Source organism: Ursus arctos, unplaced genomic scaffold, assembly GCF_023065955.2.
Source record: "Ursus arctos isolate Adak ecotype North America unplaced genomic scaffold, UrsArc2.0 scaffold_18, whole genome shotgun sequence".
Taxonomy (NCBI): domain Eukaryota; kingdom Metazoa; phylum Chordata; class Mammalia; order Carnivora; family Ursidae; genus Ursus; species Ursus arctos.
Genome location: NW_026622852.1, coordinates 8,078,361 through 8,099,643, shown reverse-complemented (window position 1 = coordinate 8,099,643; position 21,283 = coordinate 8,078,361). Strand labels below are relative to the sequence as shown.

General features: G+C 36.4%; 1 protein-coding gene across 21 annotated transcripts in view; it reads left to right on the top strand.

Moving 5' to 3' along the window:
• The window catches only part of MPDZ (multiple PDZ domain crumbs cell polarity complex component), a 168,726-nt gene that overhangs the window by 26,406 nt on the left and 121,037 nt on the right, over positions 1-21,283 (top strand). For all 21 annotated transcript variants that reach the window (XM_048222973.2, XM_048222968.2, XM_048222978.2 and 18 more), the window contains exons 2-3: positions 5,865-5,940; positions 8,317-8,483. In XM_048222973.2, coding sequence (XP_048078930.2) covers positions 5,925-5,940; positions 8,317-8,483 — 183 coding nt within the window. In that variant the 5' untranslated portion in view covers positions 5,865-5,924. The remainder of the gene's footprint in view (positions 1-5,864; positions 5,941-8,316; positions 8,484-21,283) is intronic.

Sequence of the window (21,283 nt, the reverse complement as noted above, 5' to 3'; positions counted from 1 at the left end):
ACACGAATAATGAGATTGAAGAAAGAGAAATTAGGGAATCCATCCCATTTACAATAGCACCAAAAACCATACGTTACCTTGAAATTCACTTAACCAGAGACGTAAAGGACCTATATTCTAGAAACTATAAATCACTCTGAAAGACATTGGGGAAGACACAAAAAGATGGAAAAATATTCCATGCTCATGGATCGGAAGAATTAACATAGTTAAAATGTCCATGCTACCCAGAGCAATCTACACTTTCAGTGCTATCCTGATCAAACTACCGAGTACATTTTTCACAGAACTGGAACAAATAGTCCTTAAATTTGTATGGAACCAGAAAAGGCCCTGAATCACCAAGGAACTGTTGAAAAGGAAAAACAAAGCTGGGGGCATCACAATGCTGGATTTTGAGCTGTACTACAAAGCTGTGATCACAAAGACAGCATGGTACTGGCACAAAAACAGACACATAGACCAATGGAACATAATAGAGAACCCAGCAATGGGCCCTCGGCTCTTTGGGCAACTAATCTTTGACAAAGCAGGAAAAAACATCCGGTGGAAAAAAGACAGTCTCTTCAATAAATGGTGCTGGGAAAATTTTACAGCTACATGCAAAAGAATGAAACTTGACCACTCTCTCACACCATACACAAAAATAAACTCCAAATGGATGAAAGACCTCGATGTGAGACAGGAATCCATCAAAATCCTAGAGGAGAACATAGGCAACAACCTCTACGACATCGGCCAAAGCAACCTTTTTCATGACACATCTCCAAAGGCAAGAGAAACAAACGATAAAATTAACTTGTGGGTCTTGATCAAGATAAAAGCTTCTGCACAGCCAAGGAAACAGTCAAAAAAAACGAAGAGACAGCCCATGGAAAGGGAGAATATATTTGCAAATGATGCTACAGATAAAAGACTGGTATCCAAGATCTACAAAGAATTTCTCAAACTCAATACACAAGAAACAAATAAACAAATCAAAAAATGGGCAGAAGATATGAACAGACACTTTTCCAATGAAGACATACAAATGGCTAACAGACACATGAAAAAATGTTCAAAATCATTAGCCATCAGGGAAATTCAAATCAAAACCACACTGAGATACCACCTTACGCCAGTTAGAATGGCAAAAATTGACAAGGCAAGAAACAACAATTGCTGGAGAGGATGTGGAGAAAGGGGATCCCTCCTACATTGTTGGTGGGAATGCAAGTTGGTACAGCCACTCTGGAACACAGTGTGGAGGTCCCTTAAAAAGTTAAAAATTGAGCTACCCTATGACCCAGCCATTGCACTACTGGGTATCTACCCCAAAGATACAGACTTAGTGAAGAGAAGGGCCATATGCACCCCAATGTTCATAGCAGCATTGTCCACAATAGCTAAATCGTGGAAGGAGCTGAGATGCCCTTCAACAGATGAGTGGATTAAGAAGTTGTGGTCCATATATACAATGGAATATTACTCAGCTATCAGAAAGAACGAGTTCTCAACATTTGCTGCAACATGGATGGCACTGGAGGAGATAATGCTAAGTGAAATAAGCTAAGCAGAGAAAGACAATTATCGTATGATTTCTCTCATCTATGGAACATAAGAACTAGGAAGATCGGTAGGAGAAGAAAGGGAAGAAGAAAGGGGGGATAATCAGAAGGGGGAATGAAGCATGAGAAGTATGGACTCTGAGAAACAAACTGAGGGCTTCAGAGTGGAGGGGGATGGGGGAATGGGATAGACTGGTGATGGGTAGTAAGGAGGGCACATATTGCATGGTTCGCTGGGTGTTATACGCAACTAATGAATCATTGAACTTTATATCAGAAACCAGGGATGTACTGTATGGTGACTGACATAATAAAAAAAACATTAAAAAAAATAAAAAATATAATGAGATATTTTAAAATCCAAAAAAGAAAAAGAAAAAGAAAAAAAATTAAAAACCCAAAAGAAATGCAGTGCAAAATAAGTTTCTTTTAGTGTCCCATTGCCCCCCACATCCCACTATTAGTGTCTTTGGAAAGCTTGTAGAGATAGTCTGTGCTTTTATAAATATGTACATCTTAATTTTATTTATAGAAACTGTTTCCATCCCTTTTATGCAGATACTGGCAACTTAATACATTGTCTTACACAGTCCTTTTTTTTTTCCATTCAATAATGTATGTCCACCATATGACTTTTGCAGTATAGTATGGAAAACATGGTGTGTGATAGAGGGAGTGTGGGCTTTGAATTCAGGCAGAGTTGGATTCAACTCTGTGCTCTCTGCTTACTAGCTGTGTGACCTTGTGTAAGACCTGAGTCTCTCCCTTCCTCTGTTGTCTTCTCTGGAAAATGGAGAGAATAATATACAGGGAAGTGGAGGATAATGTGGGGAGTGTGAGGGTCAGAGTCCCTGCTCCCAGGATGTCATGTGCATAACCTGCCCTTGTCCAGCACTGTAGTGCCTTATAGGCACTGAAGTCACTGAGCCACTTACCGTGTGTGTCCCGTAGTTCTGAGTGTCATGGCTGCCATAGCAGGTTCAGTTACACCCACATACTGGTATATCTACAGGCAGAATTACATGGGTAACCAGAAGGGCTAGTGTACAGTAGCTATAATTTTTATTCTATTTGAATATGCTTATTTCCATTGTGTAAGGAGGCTTTTTTTTTTTTGGAGATTTTTCTTAAAATCTTGGGTTTCAAAGGTGATTTATTTAAACATATATGAACATTATGTAAATGGTGGCTATTACTGATCTTTCTTTGATGTACCTTCCCATAGTTTCTAAAATACTTCGTTCTGAGTTGCTCATACATTTGTTGTATGGATTGTTGGTTGTGTTACGTTGTCTATACCAGTCCATTTTAGACTTCATGCCCTTTGGGTCTGTTTCTTCCTCTGGTTTCTGCTTGTGTAGGGCAAAGTCAACATAGTTTTGAACTTGGAAAGAGGAAGGAGAATGGTAAGGTGAATCTTCTCCTGCTAAGAGGCAGCATATTGTATAAGTTAAATTGTTAACTGGCTCTGGAGCCACACTGCCGGGGTCCACATCTGGCTCCATCATGTACTGGCGGTATGGCCTTGGGGAAGTTGCTTACTCTTTCAGTGCCTCAGTTTCCTTGTTTATAAAGTGAGGGGATCGTGTGAAGATTAAAGGCCTTAGGTGGGTAATAGGTTTCGAGTGGTGCCCGGGATGTGGTGGCTCTTGTATGTTTGCTGTTATCACCCTTGCTTCTGCCCCAGCATTGGTGTGGCTACTTGTTCACATCTCATTTATTCTCTTACTACTCCTCTGACTCATCTTCACCGCTAGCCTGAATTGTCCAGAACAGCCCTGAGAACCGGGCATTTTTAAGACATGTATTGGATTTTCTTTACATCTTACCTGTTGGCCATGACCCACTGTTATCACCCAGGTACCCTTCTGTTTCCACATGGTGTTGAGGGAGGTGAAGAGGGAAGGTTAATGGTGGGGTGAGGAGAATTCATGCAGTTCGATGCGTGTGGACTCTGTCTCTCTGTATCAAAACGTCTGTGATTACAAATGTGTTTCTTTATAGTTAGAGATGAATCCTTGGGATGGGGTATAGGGCATGGAAAGGAAGTTTTGTTTTGTTTTTTTAACCTCTTGTCTCTTTGTCATGGCTACTAATTGTAAAATCTGGAAAACCTCAAAAGAGCCACATTATATTTATTTTATGGACATCAGAGCAGAGAAGACAAACTGTGAAACTCATTTTTTTAAATCTCTGAAATGCAGAGGAATGGAGCTCTCATCTGGGAGCTAGTGTCTGACTTGCAGTAGAATGGAGATTTAAAAAAAAAAAAAAAAAAAAAACCAAAACCTTTATGATAAGAGTTTCTCTGGGGAAAAGACAAGTAATTCTCTTTCCACATAACCAACTTGTAGGTGAACTTTGGGATGACAGTGTTTTTCTCAGTGGGGAACTGCTTACTCTGTGCTTTCTCTGCAGACTCCTCATAAATCAGTGGGTCTCTAAATCCATAGGCTACCTCCCCCTCCAGGTCATGAATACTGCTTGTCTTTGTGAGTTAATTTTTCAAAGGGGGAAGAAGATAGAGCTGACTTTATTGTGCCTAGCAAGCACTCATGTGTATAATTTTATCCTTCTAAAACTTTGCATGTCATTCATTTGTGGTTAGAGTTTTCTAGTTCAGGAGAGACAGTGACTTCACAGGGCATTGCAGCTGGTAAGGGGTCCAGCTGAAATGTTCCTTCAGGTGATCAGACTTCCTAAATCATGCTCTTCCTTTGCTCGCATTCTTCCTCCTGGGCATATCAGCTATAGACTTTTCTTTAATTGGGGTGTCTTTACTTTTATTTAACTGTCGGAAGTTAGTAATTTTTTGAGGGGGGAGACCTAATAGTATGCTATCTTATGAAGTGTGGTTGTCAATAAGAATAAAAATATGACTAGTTTATTTTAAAGATCTCCTTGTATTTTTCCCCATGAAACCACGCAATGCCTGACATTGAACTGCTCATCTGCATGGGCTCAGCGTTAATACTGAATATCTATTTTACAGTGTGAGTTATTCTACGAGCTGGAAATTCATATACTTTATCTCATTTATTGCAATACACCCAATGAGTAAGTTTCCTAGGAAACTAATGTTCAGATGCTAGGCCCCTTGCCCATACCTACGCTGTTATTAAGGTTTCAATTCCAAGTTAGAGCTGGTGCCCTCTTTTCTTGACACCAGGGCATTTTATAAAACAAGTGCCAGTGGTAGAGCTGTTTGACTATTTGAAATGGAGTTGATGTTTTAAATAGTGTATTCTAAATCGGGTTGAGGAAAGTCAATAAGAACTGTTCTCTGTTATTACACAGAGCAAATCACAGGCCTTGATGGGCGGTTTCTGCATCTGTTCATATACATCACGGACTTCCTTTTGTCCCAGATGCATTTTCTGTTAAAGAGAGAACAGGGGCAACTTGAATTTGCACCTTCTCAGACAAATCCCATTTAGTCTTCCAAAAGTGAGGAAATTGGATTGTAGACTTTTTTCCTCCATTGAAGGAATGACAGGTTTTTCCGTAAGGGAGAGAATGGGTGTGCCTAGGGAGAAGGTATATAAATTGTTGGACAACAAAGATTAGTTGTGGTTAGCGATCTGGACATTGTCAGTGGAAATCTGTAGCTGGTATTTGAAGAGTCTGGTAAGTATTGTCAGAGAAAGATGAGTCCGTGTGAGTTGAAGGGGTTGAGAAGGTTTATTTTGAATGAGAGAGAAAAGAATATTATAATCAGGAGGGTATTTTGAAAACCTTTGAAAACCCTTCCTCCATTTAACATTATGCTCTCTTTTAGTCAGTTTTTCATCCATGATTTAATGTGCTAGTTCCCCGTGGTTCACACACTGCGTAAGTGTCATAGTTCATTTCTACTTGGTATGTATGTATGGTCTCCCCTGATAGGACTGTGAGCAATCAAGGGCAGGATCACATCTTCTGCTTTTTGCATTTTAATGTTTTTGCCCACCGAGTTTCTCATGCAGAGTCAAGTGAGTTCCTTACTCTGTGGTTGAGAATCTGTCAGTGAACCTGAGATTAGAGTGGTCTGTGTGGAGAAGTCCTTGAAGAAATATTTTGGATACATTTCTGCCACCTTATTTAAAACAGATTGTATGCCTTTTACCTTACTATGCAAGTATTACTTGCAAATATAAGATAATTTTGAATAAGTCCTAAAATGATTACTTTTTTTTTTGCCTAAGAAAAAAACTATTTTAAGTTAAATCAAGATTTTAATGGTCAAAGGAATTATAGTAGTATCAAGTACTTTTTAGGGTATATAGTTTTAATGTTGTGATAAAACATAACCATTCATTTTATTTCTTTTCTCCCCAGAGTTCTGTTTTAGTTGCTGTTTAAAATCATTGTAGAGAAGAACACTGAACTTTGGAAAACATGTTAGAAACTATAGGTAAGCCCTATTCCTTCTTATTTTTCTAAGAATCAAAACTTTTTCCATTGGGATCTTTGAAATGGTTTTTCTATATAGCAGGATTTCATCTAGTAACTGAGTTTTTAAAAGTTTTTATCTATTATCATTATAGCAGGGAAATGTGTTTCTATATTTGGATGTTTTAGTCTGAAGTGTTATAAAAACAAATCATTTGTAAGCAAAAGATAAAGGCATATGAAATGTTCTACCAATTATGAGTTTTAATGAAATTTAATGTAAACCTTGTTCTCATTTATGGACCCACTTCTGGTTAATGAATGTTTGTGGACAGCAACAGAAAGCTTAACAGTATTTTTAATACTGAACAAAGCTCATTGCCTTCTTTATTTGTGGCAGTTGAAATTCTACTGAGCTTTGCTTTTAAGTTAATGATGAGCCATGACAATAATAAGCTTTTAGGCTGACAAACTTCAGTGATGATTTAAGGTAGTTTAATTTCTACATGAGATAATGTAGGTTGAAATACCCAAATTCACATGTTAATCTTTTTTTTCACTGCTCTTTTATTTTAGAGAAGCTGGTTTGTAGAACTTGTTTCAGGTGTATCGGGTACACCCATCCCTTTCCTGGTGGTCTAATGCCTCATGTTTTCCAGGGAAGTTTTTGGGTATGATTGTTAGAAGGTATCTGGATTTCACCTTGGTGGTTTGATGATTGCAGCTGGTGCTTTAATCCCTGATTGCTTTGGGAATAGGATGGGAGTAGGTGGCAGGAAAAGAAGAAGGAGGTGTTTTGGTGATAGTGGGTACTATGCGAGTGATGAAAGTACATGGGTGTATGTTACCTTCATCCCCCATTTTACACTAAAGTCACGTGCCACAAAGACTACTAGTAGTCCACAGAGTTCCCTATAAGAAAGTGGACCGCAAAGAGGAAATAGAGAATTATTGAAGCTGTCACCTTCCAGTCTTTATTTTGTAAATTATTACTGATGTGTGCATCTTCCAAGAATTGACATGGAAATTAATACTAGAGTTGTATTCTGAGATACCATGGGAAATAAGACCCAGAATAAAATTATCAGATCCTTATCATTATTTACTTTTAAAATTGTGCTTCTGATGGGACACCTCGATAGCTCATTGGTTTAACATCCGACTGTTGATTTTGGCTCAGGTCATAATCTCAGCGTCGTGAGATTGAGTCCTGCATTGGGCTCCACGTTGGGCTTGGAACCTGCTTAAGATTCTCTCTCTCCCTGTCCCCCTCTCCCTCCCCATTCATGCTTTCTCTGTCTCTCTCTCTCTCTCTCTCTCTCTCTCAAAGAAAAAAAAAATGAAAAATAAAATTGTGCAGATGAGTAAATACCATTTGTTTAAATTTGTATATGGGTGTGAACTCGTGGTCAACATGAATTCATGCCTTAATTTCCCCATTTCTGTGTCATTCCACATTTGGTTCTATAGAAAATGTCTGTGATGATAATTCCCACTTTGATTACTATAAAATGGCAAATGAATGTTAATAGATACCCTTGTTACCATGATGAATCTGTTAGAACATATATTTGAATGGTCTTCTTTCCTTTAAAACAAATTTGGGTTCACTTGTGAGAGAGTAAGAGGTTGTTTTAGGGAAATGTTTTTAACTGTGATTGGTCATAGAAAATCACCATGTGGTGGAAACACGCGTGTAAGATGCTAGGATTATTAGGGATACACTTACTCAAAATACGTACTTTTGCAACTTTTTTGCCAGTTATATAAGGTGATCGATAAATATTTGAATTATTTTTGTTTGATGCATCTATAGATATGCTATTTAGTTTTGGGGAAAGACATTTAAACTATTAACAGGAAGTGTTTTTGAAGGGTTATACATTGTTGTGATATATTTTCAAGTAAATTCTCAAGCATAGAATGTCCATTCCTTAATATATGAAATTGTCATATCGGATGTTATTACTCATCAGTGACATCATCCACATCTACTTATTAGTGAGTGAGAGAGCTCTAATTTTTCTTACATGTAAATCAAATTTTTAAAAAAGTGAAAATATCAGCATTTGCAAGATCATGAAGTATTTGGTTTTCAATAGTTTATATAGAAGAGTTGACAGCTGGCGTTGGAATTCAAATATGCCCCGTCTGAATCGGAGCAACAATTAGTTGCACGTGGCGTACACTGTAACCAGTTCTCTGCTTTCAAACAGACTCTCTTACCAGAGACTTGAAGATTTGAGGAACATATTTATAGGGACATGTTACGGTCCTTTTTTCTCTGAGTCAGTTTTATGCTCTCGAAGGGAATAGTCTTAGGATTTCTGTTCTATAAGTGTGGTTTGATGTGTGTCTTTTGAATCCTGTTAATGACCAAGGCTGCTCTTTGGTTTAGACAAAAATCGAGCCCTGCAGGCAGCAGAGCGCTTGCAAGCTAAGCTGCGAGAACGTGGAGATGTAGCCAATGAGGACAAACTGAACCTTCTCAAGTCGGTCTTGCAGAGCCCGCTCTTCAGTCAGATTCTGAACCTTCAGACTTCTGTACAGCAGCTGAAAGACCAGGTAGGACACGATTCTCCCAAAGCCCGTGTTCACAGCACTGCATAGATCTTGTGAAAGTCTTGTGTTTTTCTGAAAGGCTGATTTTTGTATGTGTTAATGAATAGTTAATGAAGTCATTTAAACCTCCAAATGAGACATTCAGATTCACTGTGACTCCCCCCTCCCAGTTATTTTTGTAATGGTTGTTGCTCTATATTGTAGATGATATGACATTGTGTTGAAAGCTGTGTGGATGCTGAAGTATGAGTCCCTACAGGAGAAGGGGATGATAAAAATAAGTTTAGGGTAGATGGCTGTAGACTTGGTTTCCATCCCCACTAAGGCTTGTCGTTCATGTGATCTTGCACTTTCGGATTCAGACATTCAGCACGCTTATAAGATTTCAGATAAGCCTGGATTTGCATGTGTAATCATGTGTGTGAGGAAGGGAAACCACCTCTATTTTGACAGTAAAAGAAATAATTACATTGTCATCAGTTAGAGAAATTGCAATTCTCACTTCTTAAGAGAGTGTAAGTAGCAATTGCTTCCAATGACAGCATCAGATGGTGATAAACATTAGAACTTCTAAATGTAACGCTGTTTTTTTTTCCTGTAAAAATTAAGAGCATTAAAATGTCCTAGCATTTATATTAAAATTGAAACATTGCAATGACAGAACGAACACTCAAGTTAGGTGTTCTTTGAACTCACTTAATCACATTTCTCGGGTTTTTAAAAAAAACGTTTTTAAAACGGTGTTATCCTTACAAGGTTTGAATCAATCTCATTTATGCCTTCAGTCTAAGTTAGTTCTCATTCTAATGTTTTTACCATTAATTTAATCACTATATATGACTTGCTAACAAACATTCTGCCTTGAAAGTTTAAAAATGATATTTGAAGACTAATTTCATAATTCAGTGAAAGAATAGCTCCAATTAAAAAAAATGTGCTAAATGCAAAAAGAACAAATAGTAACAATAGAAAAGGAATTTGTTTAATGTCACATGACTTTCTAATCTAGATATTTTGGTAGCAAAAAATAAAGAAGAATTTTAAAAATATTTTTCTCTAGTGAATTTCTACTTAATGATATTAAAAGTTGTGATCATGAATTATGAAAAAGAGTTGTTTTTGTTATATGTAGTTGTGTTTGGGTTTTGTTTTTTGTTCGTTGTTTGTCTTTTGTTTTTTATAAGTTATTGAAAAGATTGGTTTTAGGTATTCCTTTTCAGAATGAACTGGCAAAAGAGTTTGGAGAGATCAATATTCTGAGTATAAGTGTAATTACGATGTGGAAGATTATCTAGTTTTTCAGAGAGAGTGAAGAGGTTGAACAGATGTCTTCTCCCCTTATTATATTATGTGAAAATATGATTAGAATGAGAGGAGAAGTTGAAACAAAAGGTACTGGTGTGTTAGAAAATACCACTAAAGAGATAATTGGAAATACCCCTTCTAGCTCTGAAAGCCGGGGAGTCATAGGTTTACTGGTTGTTGACCTTGTTTTATCATTTCCAAATAGAAGTAGGATATGGGCTCTAAAACTTTGGGTTGCACATGATTAAGCTGAAATCTCCTCGGAAACCCTTGACCATAATGTTATCAAGCCAGGTAGCCTGTGGCCAAGTACAGTGTTAATGGTAGATGCTGATATATTTCAAGGCTCGGTATACATTGTTAGGTTTGGGCATTCTGTAGGCATGTCTCACATGTCTGGACTTTTGGCTACTTGGTCACCTCTTCAAATACTGAAAGGGACCAAGAAAACCAGCTGGCTCACGCCCTGCTTATTACATCTACTTAGTGAATTTGAGTGACTTGTTTATAATAAGGGCAGAGCCAGAACTGGAACTCGGTTTTCTTGGCTCCGAAGGCACAGTCTTTCCCCTCTTGTGATTCTGCAGCCTGTCTCACATCTTCTTTTTCTTTTTTTTTCTGAGGATAGAAACTTGGCCCCTAGAGGTCTGGAGTTCAGTTTTGGTGAAAACCGTCGATATCTCTCATAGTTTCTGTGACTCTGCCCTTTAGTCTTCATTCTTACTGACTCAATTTCATTTGTTTGTTGAACCATGTTTTTCCTGGATGACTAGACTACATTTCAAAATCTTGTATTATTTTCTGTTTTAAAGTTGAAATACAAGTATTATAGACTTACCATGTTAGAATTAGATTTTCTGTGTAGTTTACTACCTGCTAATTTGTTAATATTTATAATTTGATATTTAATTAATGAACCTAGGAATGAAATTGTTTTGTGCTTTTAAACTGGTAGCTATACCAATCTGACCAGTAGCTAGCTTTTATTTATTATCTTTTACCTGAGTTATGTCTTCAGATGTATAATTTTATGTGCACAATGGGTGAAAGTTAGTGTCTCCGTCTTTTTTAGTATTACCAAAAAATTTGACTCCTCCAATTTTACTCCACCATCATTCTCCTACATTTTATAAAGCGAAAGGAATGAATAATTGAAAAGCCTGAGGTAAATGCAGCATATTGGAGAACGTGATCATATTGTTGCATTAATGACAGATGCTGACATGCCATGTTGAATTAAGCTGACTATTTTTCCCCCTCAGATCCTTCTCATTACTTCTATTCAATAATGCGTAATTTTTCCAATTTGCTTCTTCAGTATTAAGACTGCCCTTAGAAATCAAACTGTTTCCCTTTGGCAAATTAAACACTTGACAGGTGTGTAACTGAGAGGGCAAAAAAGCCATGCCCTGAAGGGATGTGCTATTTAAATATTGTCAAAAATATTAACAGGTTTGAGAGCATAATTGATGCCTCTGTTTAACTCTGCCACATTGTGTATTGTTCTAACCGCCAGCTAAAAGGATGTGAGCTATTAAACCTGAATAATCTCTAATAGCTCCAGTTCCTTTCCTATTGCATGATTCCTGTTTAAGTGAAGAGTAGAAAAAAAAAGAACTGTGACTGTGTGTCAATGATCTGTCAGATGCAAATTCTCAAGTAGTGTCCTCACTGTCACCTAGTCATCACAGCTAATAACTGCAGGGCTCAATGCGTATTCATGACAGAAATCCAGCTATTGTGGGGGAAATAAACACGTTAGCAGTTTAATAATAGAAACTTGTCAGCCATGAGGATATTGGATTTGCATATTTATTCTGTGATGTTTCTCCAGTCCAGTAGAGGTGGATACGACTTTCCTGATTAATTAATTGCCTTGCGTTATGAATTGACCATAGACATGAAATTAAATGTCTTTTTACCTTGAGTTATTTGTAGGAAAACTGTGAATTAAAATTAATAATTTCAGTAGAAATTTAGGACTAATACTTAGAAATTGACATCACTGAGATTTTTTTTTTTTTTTGAAGCTATGGCAACCGAGACCAATTCTCGGATTGAAGAAATAATGTATATAATTGAGGTTACAAATGCTGCTGATATGGGAAACAAGCCTCAGGGCTCAGCATATTCTGGAGGTTTCTCCATATCTGTGATTTCTGGCCTTTTTAGAGTATGATATTCTATTATTTTGCTGTTGTTCTTGTTGTTTGATATTTCCAGGCTCCTTGTTCACTCACTTTTTTCCCAGCAAAGTGTTGGCTTATATGCATATTATCCAAATGCATAATGTATACATATATACATGCATACAAATTGAAGCCAGATTTTTTTCTAAGTTTTTCTTTGGAAATTTTATGACATCTCTTGAGATAATTGGAGAGATGTTGACAACGTAGAATCAGGTTGGAAATTATTGTTCAGTGTTGATAAGAGTAAATGTATCCTTCTTTTTTATTTTGAAATACAGTGTTCATGGTATAAAATTTTTGTCTTATATTTCTATGCTTTTAAGTTTTACCTGTTCACATTCCCAAAAGAATTTGGAACAACTGCTCATGGCAAAACGTATGGACTAATGGGTGATTCAAAGGCAAATATAAACAAAGACCAAATAAAAATATCAGAGAACTGGATATTGCAAGGACCTTGGGTTACTAAAATTGAGTATTATCATTTAATTTCCATTCCTCGTGAGCAAAGGCAACAATAATTATATAAATATAAATATAAATATACACACACACACGCACAGAGAGAGTGAGAGAGCGCTGGAGGGTTATATATTGTTCAGTGTAAGACATCATTCAGTGAGCCAAATTTTCCTCGGCAATGGGAGGGTTTTCTCATGGGTGCTTTTTTAGAAGGCTTATAATCATTTATTAATAAAAATCGGTAAAAATACTCTGAATAATTAAGACAGAAGTTCTCATTATCTGGAGGAGGAAAGAGAACATACATTTGTTTTAAGTAACTAAATAAGAAAGTGAGTGGGATAAGAAAGTGAGCAGGATAAGGAATTATTAACTTTACAAGAAAACTTTACATTGGAGGTAACATGTAAGATGGGTCTTGAAAAATAAGTAGGACTTTTCTGCCATGAATGGGGAAATTATTTCAGGTAGAGGAAACAGTGTTTACAGGGGTAGACAGAAATTGTTCTCAAGTGAAGGGGGCATATAGCAATATGTGGAGACATTTTTGACTGTTGAACTTGGGGGTGGTAGGGGCCATGCTCCTGGCACGTAATTGCTAAACATCCTCAGTGCGAAGCCCAACCTCCTAAAACAAAGAAATATTGGGCTTATACTGTGTTTTGTGCTGAGGTTGAGAAAGCCTGATACAGAGTCACCTACAGATCTGCGTTATCAGGCTAACAGCCTATGTGTGGGTTCTTGGCAAAGGAGGAAACTTGGGAGCCAGGTTGTGAAGGATTTATTAAGGTAGAGTTTTTGGGGGGGAGGTTGTGTGAGTGTTTTTCATCATTCCTCTTTTGCATTCAGCATTCTGTATCAAACTTGATTGTATCAAGTTGAAAATTGTATTAACTTTATTTTCTAACACTTCTATTAAATATAGTATTTAACAATCATTTGTTTTATTTCTCCACATTTTTAAAAATTATAGTAAAACTGCCGAACACAATTAAGGTGAAGGTTTTACTGATATTTTGATAGATAAGACCTTTAATTATAATCATTAAAATAAATGAATGGTTCCTCAAAGAAATGCTGCTTTCATCTTTCCAAGAATGAGGTATACTGAGAGTACACACTATGAATACAGCATCACATCCTAATTTAGTGATGGTTTTTCTGCTAAAGTATACTGTACACCATGTATTTATTTTTCCGATGCTCTGTCTTAAAAGAGGAACAACTTTCAGAGATCCTGGAGAAAGAAATAGTCAATGTATACTTCACAGAATTACTTTCAAGTGTCTGATGTAAGCAGGGGGTGTTGGCTGGAGCACCACTATGCAGGGGCATGCCTGAAGAGGTACTATTCTGTGGGTACTCATTTATAAAACTGCTAAATCAGGTTCATGGCCAAACTGTTGAGGTATGTTGCTTTTAAGCAGTGGCATCAGCAGCCCTGGTGATTTTTTATAGTTATAGTTTTTAGATTGATGGAGAGATGAGAATTTGGGTAACTGGGCATTTTGTTGCTCTATTCTGACTTTGGTAATCAGAAAGATACGGTTTTGTAGGATTCATGGTAGGGAGCAGAAATGTCTGAGTTTCCTCAGCTTTATTACTTATATAAATGGCAAAAAATCACTCTTCTGTCTATGGTTTCTAATTTGAGACTGAAATGGAGAAAGTTCATCTGTAGGCATGCTATCAATAAAGGGGGAATAACTGCTGTCTCCCAAGAATGCCTAGGTTAAGACTTGGTGATGGGGTGCGGGAGAAGTACAGAGAGAAAGAAAATATGCCTTGACCCCATTAACAGGAATGATCTAAAAATGGAATGGAATTCTTCCAAGTTGATGTTGCTTGTGAAAATGAAAAAATATTTTTCTTACCCCCAAAATGGTTTTACTTTTATGATAGAGCATTGCAATGGCCTAACAGGAAAGTATCTGTTTCTTGAGACTTTAACATACATTATCTAAGAGAAGTTAAAAGAGAAGGAGTGATTCTTGTGTTTTTACATTTACCATAGAGTTTATTTACTGTAGGAATTTCAAATACTTTATTTTTGGTACAATAACAGCTTTTAAATGTTTGTTCCTTTAACCAAAAGTTTGTAAATATAGAGCCTTTGAGGGACTAAAATTCTTGTTTTATCCTGGGCAAGAAGGCACTGTTCAAGCTTTTTATACAGTGCTGGATTAAAATGCAACACCATCTTGCTATTGGGTATGCATGTGTGTCTAAAACAGCAAATGGTGCTAATTGTATGGTGTTTTTGTGACAAAGTTAAATGGTCTTTGAAGAAGGGGGAGAAAATGTGAAATTTACTGGCTATAACGTACATGAATTTTTTAACCCAAGAATTTAAGAACAATAGAGGTTGATTTACATCTGAAGCTGTATAACAAAAACAATCACCATCACCTTTGGGAAGCTCTCTGTGCTGTGGACATTGTCTCATTTACTGAGTCCATCAGCTATATGAGGTGTATATGATCCCCATTTTTGTCTATGAAGAAATTGAGTTTGAGAGACGTTGTGTAACTTAATCTGGACCACACAATTATTCATTGGTACATTTAGAAGAAGAATGTAAGTCCGTCTGACCCAAAGTAAGTGCTTTTTTTACTTTTGATTTACACTGTTTCTAAACCCTGGTTCTCTGCTATAAAGGAACAAATAGGTTGGGAAAACAGTTATTAGCATTACTAAAGAGAAATGCACTTAATGTTTAGTAAATCCAGATTCCTTAAGATTTGCCATTTCCCTTAAATTCTTCCCCAGATTTTAATCAGAGGACCTTTTTAATATAAACCAGAACTTTCATTCGCTTTTTAAATAATTATGCTAGTTTTCACAGTAGATGTGAACTGAGTTGATTATAGTGGAAAGAGAGACAATGTGACAAAGTACCATCAGTCTTCATGTGCCCATTTCCGTATATTTAAACTTGTCTGTAAGGTTTGGTTTTATTTTTCTCTAAGCAGACTGTGAACTGTGAATCAGTTTTATTTGTCTTCTGGAAATGTGGGACTGATAGAAAAAACACTACAAACATTCTAACATGTTCATCTAAGTTTCCAATTTTTCTCTCTTTTTTAAAGATTTTGTTTATTTGAGAGAGTGCGTGTGCACAAGGGGTAGAAGGGGCAGAGGGAGAGGGAGAAGCAGACTCCCTGCTGAGCTCTGACACTCCCCCCCCCCCCCCCCACCGGGCACTGCTCAATCCCAGGACCCTGAGGCCATGACTTGCGCCCAAGTCAGACATTTAACCAACTGAACCACCCAGGTGCCCCCTAAGTTTTCAATTTCTAAATTTCTGTTTGTCTTGGCATTTAAGGTATATTAATTTACTTAATTTGAATACTTTCACCCCTTTGATGTAGAAAGTTTCAGCATACTTTGATAAGATTGGTCAATCTGTATTCTTTAAATTTTTTCCCTTGGAAGTTTTGCTAAGAAAGCACAGAAGTGTTGAGATTTAAATAAAGACAAGACATTCTGCAAATACGCATCAACACACATGCCCAGACCATGGTGTATATGCCACGTTGTGCTTGCCATTTGTTCTTACCAAACACAAAAAGTTTTAGAATTAAGTGCATTTCAGACTTGTTTGAAAACGATTTACTACTTTTGGGATAAAATCATGCCATACTCATCTTTGACTACTTTGTACCTAATATGATATTTTACTTAAGTTCAATAAATGATTGCTTAATTAAGGGGTATTTAAATATTCATGAAAATTCAGAACTGTGTGCATCAGTAATTATCTTTTCTTGCCAGAGAAATAATTTTTAGTATAAATACGTTAGCCAAATAACTGACGTTACTTTGAAGACCTAGTGTTTTTCTTAGTAACCGTAGTGGAAAGAGGCACCACTCATCACAACCATCTTCATCATAGGGGTTACCATGTACGAGATTCTCGCCGTGTGCCAGGAACTATTGTAAGTCTCTGTTTCATCATTGCAACAACACTCTAAAGTAGTAGATAGTAGTAGTAGATGTACTAGATGATGTCATTTTCTTTATCTTATGGATAGGGAAGTGGAGGCACCGGGAGGTTAAACGGTGGAGCTCGTATTTAAATGCAGGCTGGCTGACATCAGACCCCAGGTCTTAATCATAGAGCTCTTTCGCTTTTGTTTCACTGTCCTTGTAAGCAGTGTAATGAACATGTGTTAAGGGTATCCTGGTGATTTGAGGCCTTCGTTATGAGCTGAGCTCGGATGCTGACAGTGTAGTCTAATAGGATTTGGAGACAGATTTGTGTTCTGGCATTGATACTTATTAGTGGATGACTTAAAACAAGAGTTTATTTCTTAAAACGAATATATACATATATATATGTATATTTATCTTCACTGAACCTCTTTTTTGCCCCTCCATTAGTTGTAATATGGGAACTAAATAACATGGATCTAAAAACTCTAAGGCATAGCTGGGTGCTTACCAACACTCAATAAATATTGGTTCTCTTCGTGGTGCTTCTTCCTCCTAATTGAAATTTAATATGGTAAGGCAACAGATCTCAAACATTTTGGTTTCAAGACACCATTACACTCTTTGAAATTACTGAAGACCTCAAAGAGCTCTAATTTATGTGGTTTTATGCATCGATATTTATCAAGTTAGAAATTAAAATTGAGAAGTATTTTAAATATTTATTAATTCATTTGAAAATAGTAGTAATAAATCCATTGCTTTAAAAATTAGAAGAGTGGCATTGTTTTACATTTTTTCACATCTCTTTAATGTTGTTTAATAGAAGACTGGATTCTCATATCTGCTTCTGCATTTGATCTGTTTGGATTTATTTTAGTTGATCTATATGGAGAACATCTGCCCTCATGCAGATATTTAGCTGGCAGAGGGAGGAGGATGGCATTTTTGTGGATATCCTTTTTTAATAGTGCACCAAAACTATTGGTATTTTCTTTCTTTCTTTTTTTTTTTTTTAAAGATTTATTCATTTATTTGAGAGAGAGACCACGCGCGTGTGAGCGGGCAAGCGGGCAAGCAGGGGACAGGAGTGGGGACAGAGAGAGAGAGAATCTCATGCAGGGTCTCCACTGAGCATGGAGCCTAGCATGGGACTCACTGCAGGGCTCGCTGCAGGGCTCGCTGCAGGGCTCAATCCCATGACCCTGAGATTATGACTTGAGTTTACTCAACTGACCGAGCCACCCAGGTGCCCCTATTGGTGGTTTCTTTAAGTTTAGTTATAAGGTGGAATCAGAAACCAAATCAATGAACATTTTGTACTCTGTTACACTAAAATCTATCTTGTGCTTTGAATTTTCTTTTTCAGCCATGCATAATTTTGTAATAAATTGGTTGTCTGGGAAATTTGAAAAACAGGAAAATTTGTTTCACATTTCTTTATATAATATCAAAAATTTATACTTGCTAATATTGCTTCTGGTATTATCAATAGTCTTTAACTTATGGAAAGGTGTCAAGCTCAGGGTGGCAGATAACAAGTTTTCCAAAATTCTAATTTTCACTCGAAACCTCAAATTTTACTATTGGCAACAATTACTGTCAGATGTTTTCCTTGAAGTGAGAGTCTTACTTTGTTTATTTTTGAGAAATTGCCACATACCAAGTTGGTAGGATCATTTTTTTTACTTTGTTTTTTCAGGTAATATGGTGCTCATGAGAAATATAGCTAGTTCAGCTTGCAACTCAAGCAGTAATGCTTTTCCTCTAGATGAGAGTTGGGTTTTTTTTCTTTTTAAAAAGAGTCTATTTATTCATTTGTCATAGAGGGAGTACGCACAAGCAGGGAGAGCAGCAGGCAGAGGGAGAGGGAGAAGCTGGCCTCCCACTGAGCAAGGAGCCAGGTGTAGGGCTCAATCCCAGGACCGAGATCATGACCAGAGCAGAAGGCAGCCATGCTCAACCAACTGAGCCACCCAGGCACCCCAACCAGAGTTGTATTTTTTATACAGCAGAACTGTATTATGTTCACTTCTCATTTTGAATCACAGAATATTAAAGAGATGTATACACAAGAGTCAAGATTGAATAAAACTAATTTTAACTACTTCATCAAGAAATTAAAAAAAAAAGATTTTATTTATTTACTTATTTGAGAGTGAGAGAGAGCACCAGCAAAGACAGAGAGCACAAGCAAGAGAGAGTACAAGGCAGGGTGAGGGGCAGGGCCAAAGGGGAGATGGAGGGGTAGGGCTGAGGGGGAGAGGCAGAAGGACATGCAGACTCCGCACTGAGCAGGGAGCCCAACAGGGGGCTTGATCCTAGGACCCTGGGGATCATACCCTGAGCCAGAGGCAGCTGCTTAACCAACTGAGACACCCAGATGCTTCATCAAGAACTTTCTAAAGCTACTTAGAGGGGGCGGGTAATAGACTATTGCTCTTGATGAGAAGAGCTGATAAGAATAGTTTCTTTCTTTTTTTCTTTTTTTCCCCAGGCTATCGCAGACATCTCTCCCCTAGTAACAATAAAAAGTAAAGTACCATCAAAAAAGATCAAACAAGTATGGGAAAGAAACCATTGCTTTTGAAATTAGTGGACTTTAATTGGAATTTCAGGAACTCAGGGGATAGGCTAAAGAATCCTGTAATACCTTATTTTATTGTAGAACCTAACTTTTTTTTAAATGGTAAACTTAAAATTTATAACAATAATGAAAAAAGTTTAAAGTAAAACTGATTGTTTTAAGTTCAGGTTATTTTGCAATCTTTACTCAAGTTTTCATATGCATTTTAGGAAATTGAGGAGGAATTCGAATCTTTTCAACTATGAGTATTTCTATAGATTTTAGTGAAATTTAGACCTTTAAAAATTAGTTTATAAAATACACATGGAATACTCTGCATTATGCTGACTGAGCTGACATTTTAGTGCATTGTGCATTGTGTATTGATTCTAATTATGCAACTTTAAGAATAAGTAAAATTTTCATAGATGCAGCTCTGAGTGAAGACTAGAACATTCTAAAATAGCATAACCTGCCATGTGGCCATTCATTTAACTTGACAACATCACTTATGTTGTATAGACTTTAGTTTTGTACTTGATCTTGTCATTTAGTAGTCTATAACAATAGGCATTGCTTTAGGTAGATTATTGATCGTTTATATATGCCTTTCTAAATAACAGAAGGGAGAAGACAAGGAGAGTCTTAGGTACTCTTTAATTCATGTTTTTCTTTGCCTTCCATCTTGAGTTTCTTGGTTGATCATTTATCCTTTTTATTTAGCACATGGGAATTTTAGGACAAATGTGCCACTGAAACTTTACCAGAGGCATATGCAGAAAATTTACATTTTGATTACTCAGAATGACTGCTTAAACATTCTTGGGTTAAGGAATTATTTTCTAAATTCAATAACCTTATATTTTACATTTATCAGCCAATGATCTTCAGTGGCTACTTTAAGAATATCTACAAATTCTCATCCACTATCTGCTTTGTTATTCAACAATTCATAGCTATGAAAAGAAAGGTATTCTATCTTAGTAGGTGAGTGAACTATGCCTGATGGAACAATTTTATAGGATATCTAACATATTAGCGATTATGCAAAGCATTTTATCTCTTTAATTACTGTCCCATCCCCTAGAGCCCAATGTCTTGGACATTTTAAGTGCTTGGTAAGTATTTGAATGAATGAAAAGAAATTCACATAGAAAATGTGAAATTATGCTTATTCCATCAGAAAATGCCCCCCTTCCCTCCACCTTATAATTTGCTGCTCCATTTTGTATCGTGTTTAGTTCAGGAGCTGTGGAGCTACTTTATGTCCAAAATAGTCTCGTCACATTAAGCTAATCCCCTTTGAACATGCAACTCAATTTCTTTAATTAGCTTTAAAAATAAGGATCATTAAATCAGAGTGCCACCATCAATTACTGTGCAAGGGTTTGCCTGTTCAATAATGCATCAGAGTTGTGCTCTAATCAGTATTTCACTGAAAGATTTATGGAAAAGGAGACTTCCCTTGCTTCCAAACTTGAAATACCATTCTATTATGTATAAATTTTTTTTTCATGTGATTGCTACCATTTTAGGTCGTGTATTTCATTGAATACTCTTGGTATCCTGTCCATCTTTGCATCTCATATTTGGGATCAGTTCCAGAGAGTGTTTTACAGCATTTTTGTAAATTCACAAGAAAATAAGCACTTTTCTTGTTCTGCAAGAAGAAAAGACAAGGTGCAGATTAAAAAAAAAAAACAACAGTCTGCATTTCCATGAGGTGCACCTGTTATGGCAAATTCCTGAGAGAGTGCCTTATTTCTTATTTCTCATTACATTAAGGAGTAACAAACAAACAAAAAATTGGGAAATTGAACTAGCACTATGTTTATAAATTTACTTAAAGTCTACCAAAACTAGGGTTGTAAAAGCAGTGGTCATTTTTCTTTCTTAATGCAAGATAATATATATTTTAGCTTTGAAATGATAGAAATATCCATCAGATTATAAAAGCATTTGGGTCACTTTATTCTCATTGCTATTCTGTGCATTCAGAATAGGTCAAAATAACAGGACCAGAAAACGGGTTTTGATAATCTATATAAAAATGCTTTAGGAAATTCAGTTTGATCCTAAGCATTTTTCTAGATAATTATACAAGTACTTCTGGAAAGATTGATGTTAGCCATTAAAATAGAGCTAATAATATTAACTTCCTTTTCAGTTAAAAACCCAGAAGGGATAGATGAAACATAAGAAGTCAATATTTCAGTATTTTTAACAGATTTAGTTAAGCAAATCTACATATTTGAAGATGTTATATTTGGTTAAATTTAAGTACATAGATCATATTTATATGATCAAAATATTTAAGACATTGATCTTTTTCAGTATTTTTGGAA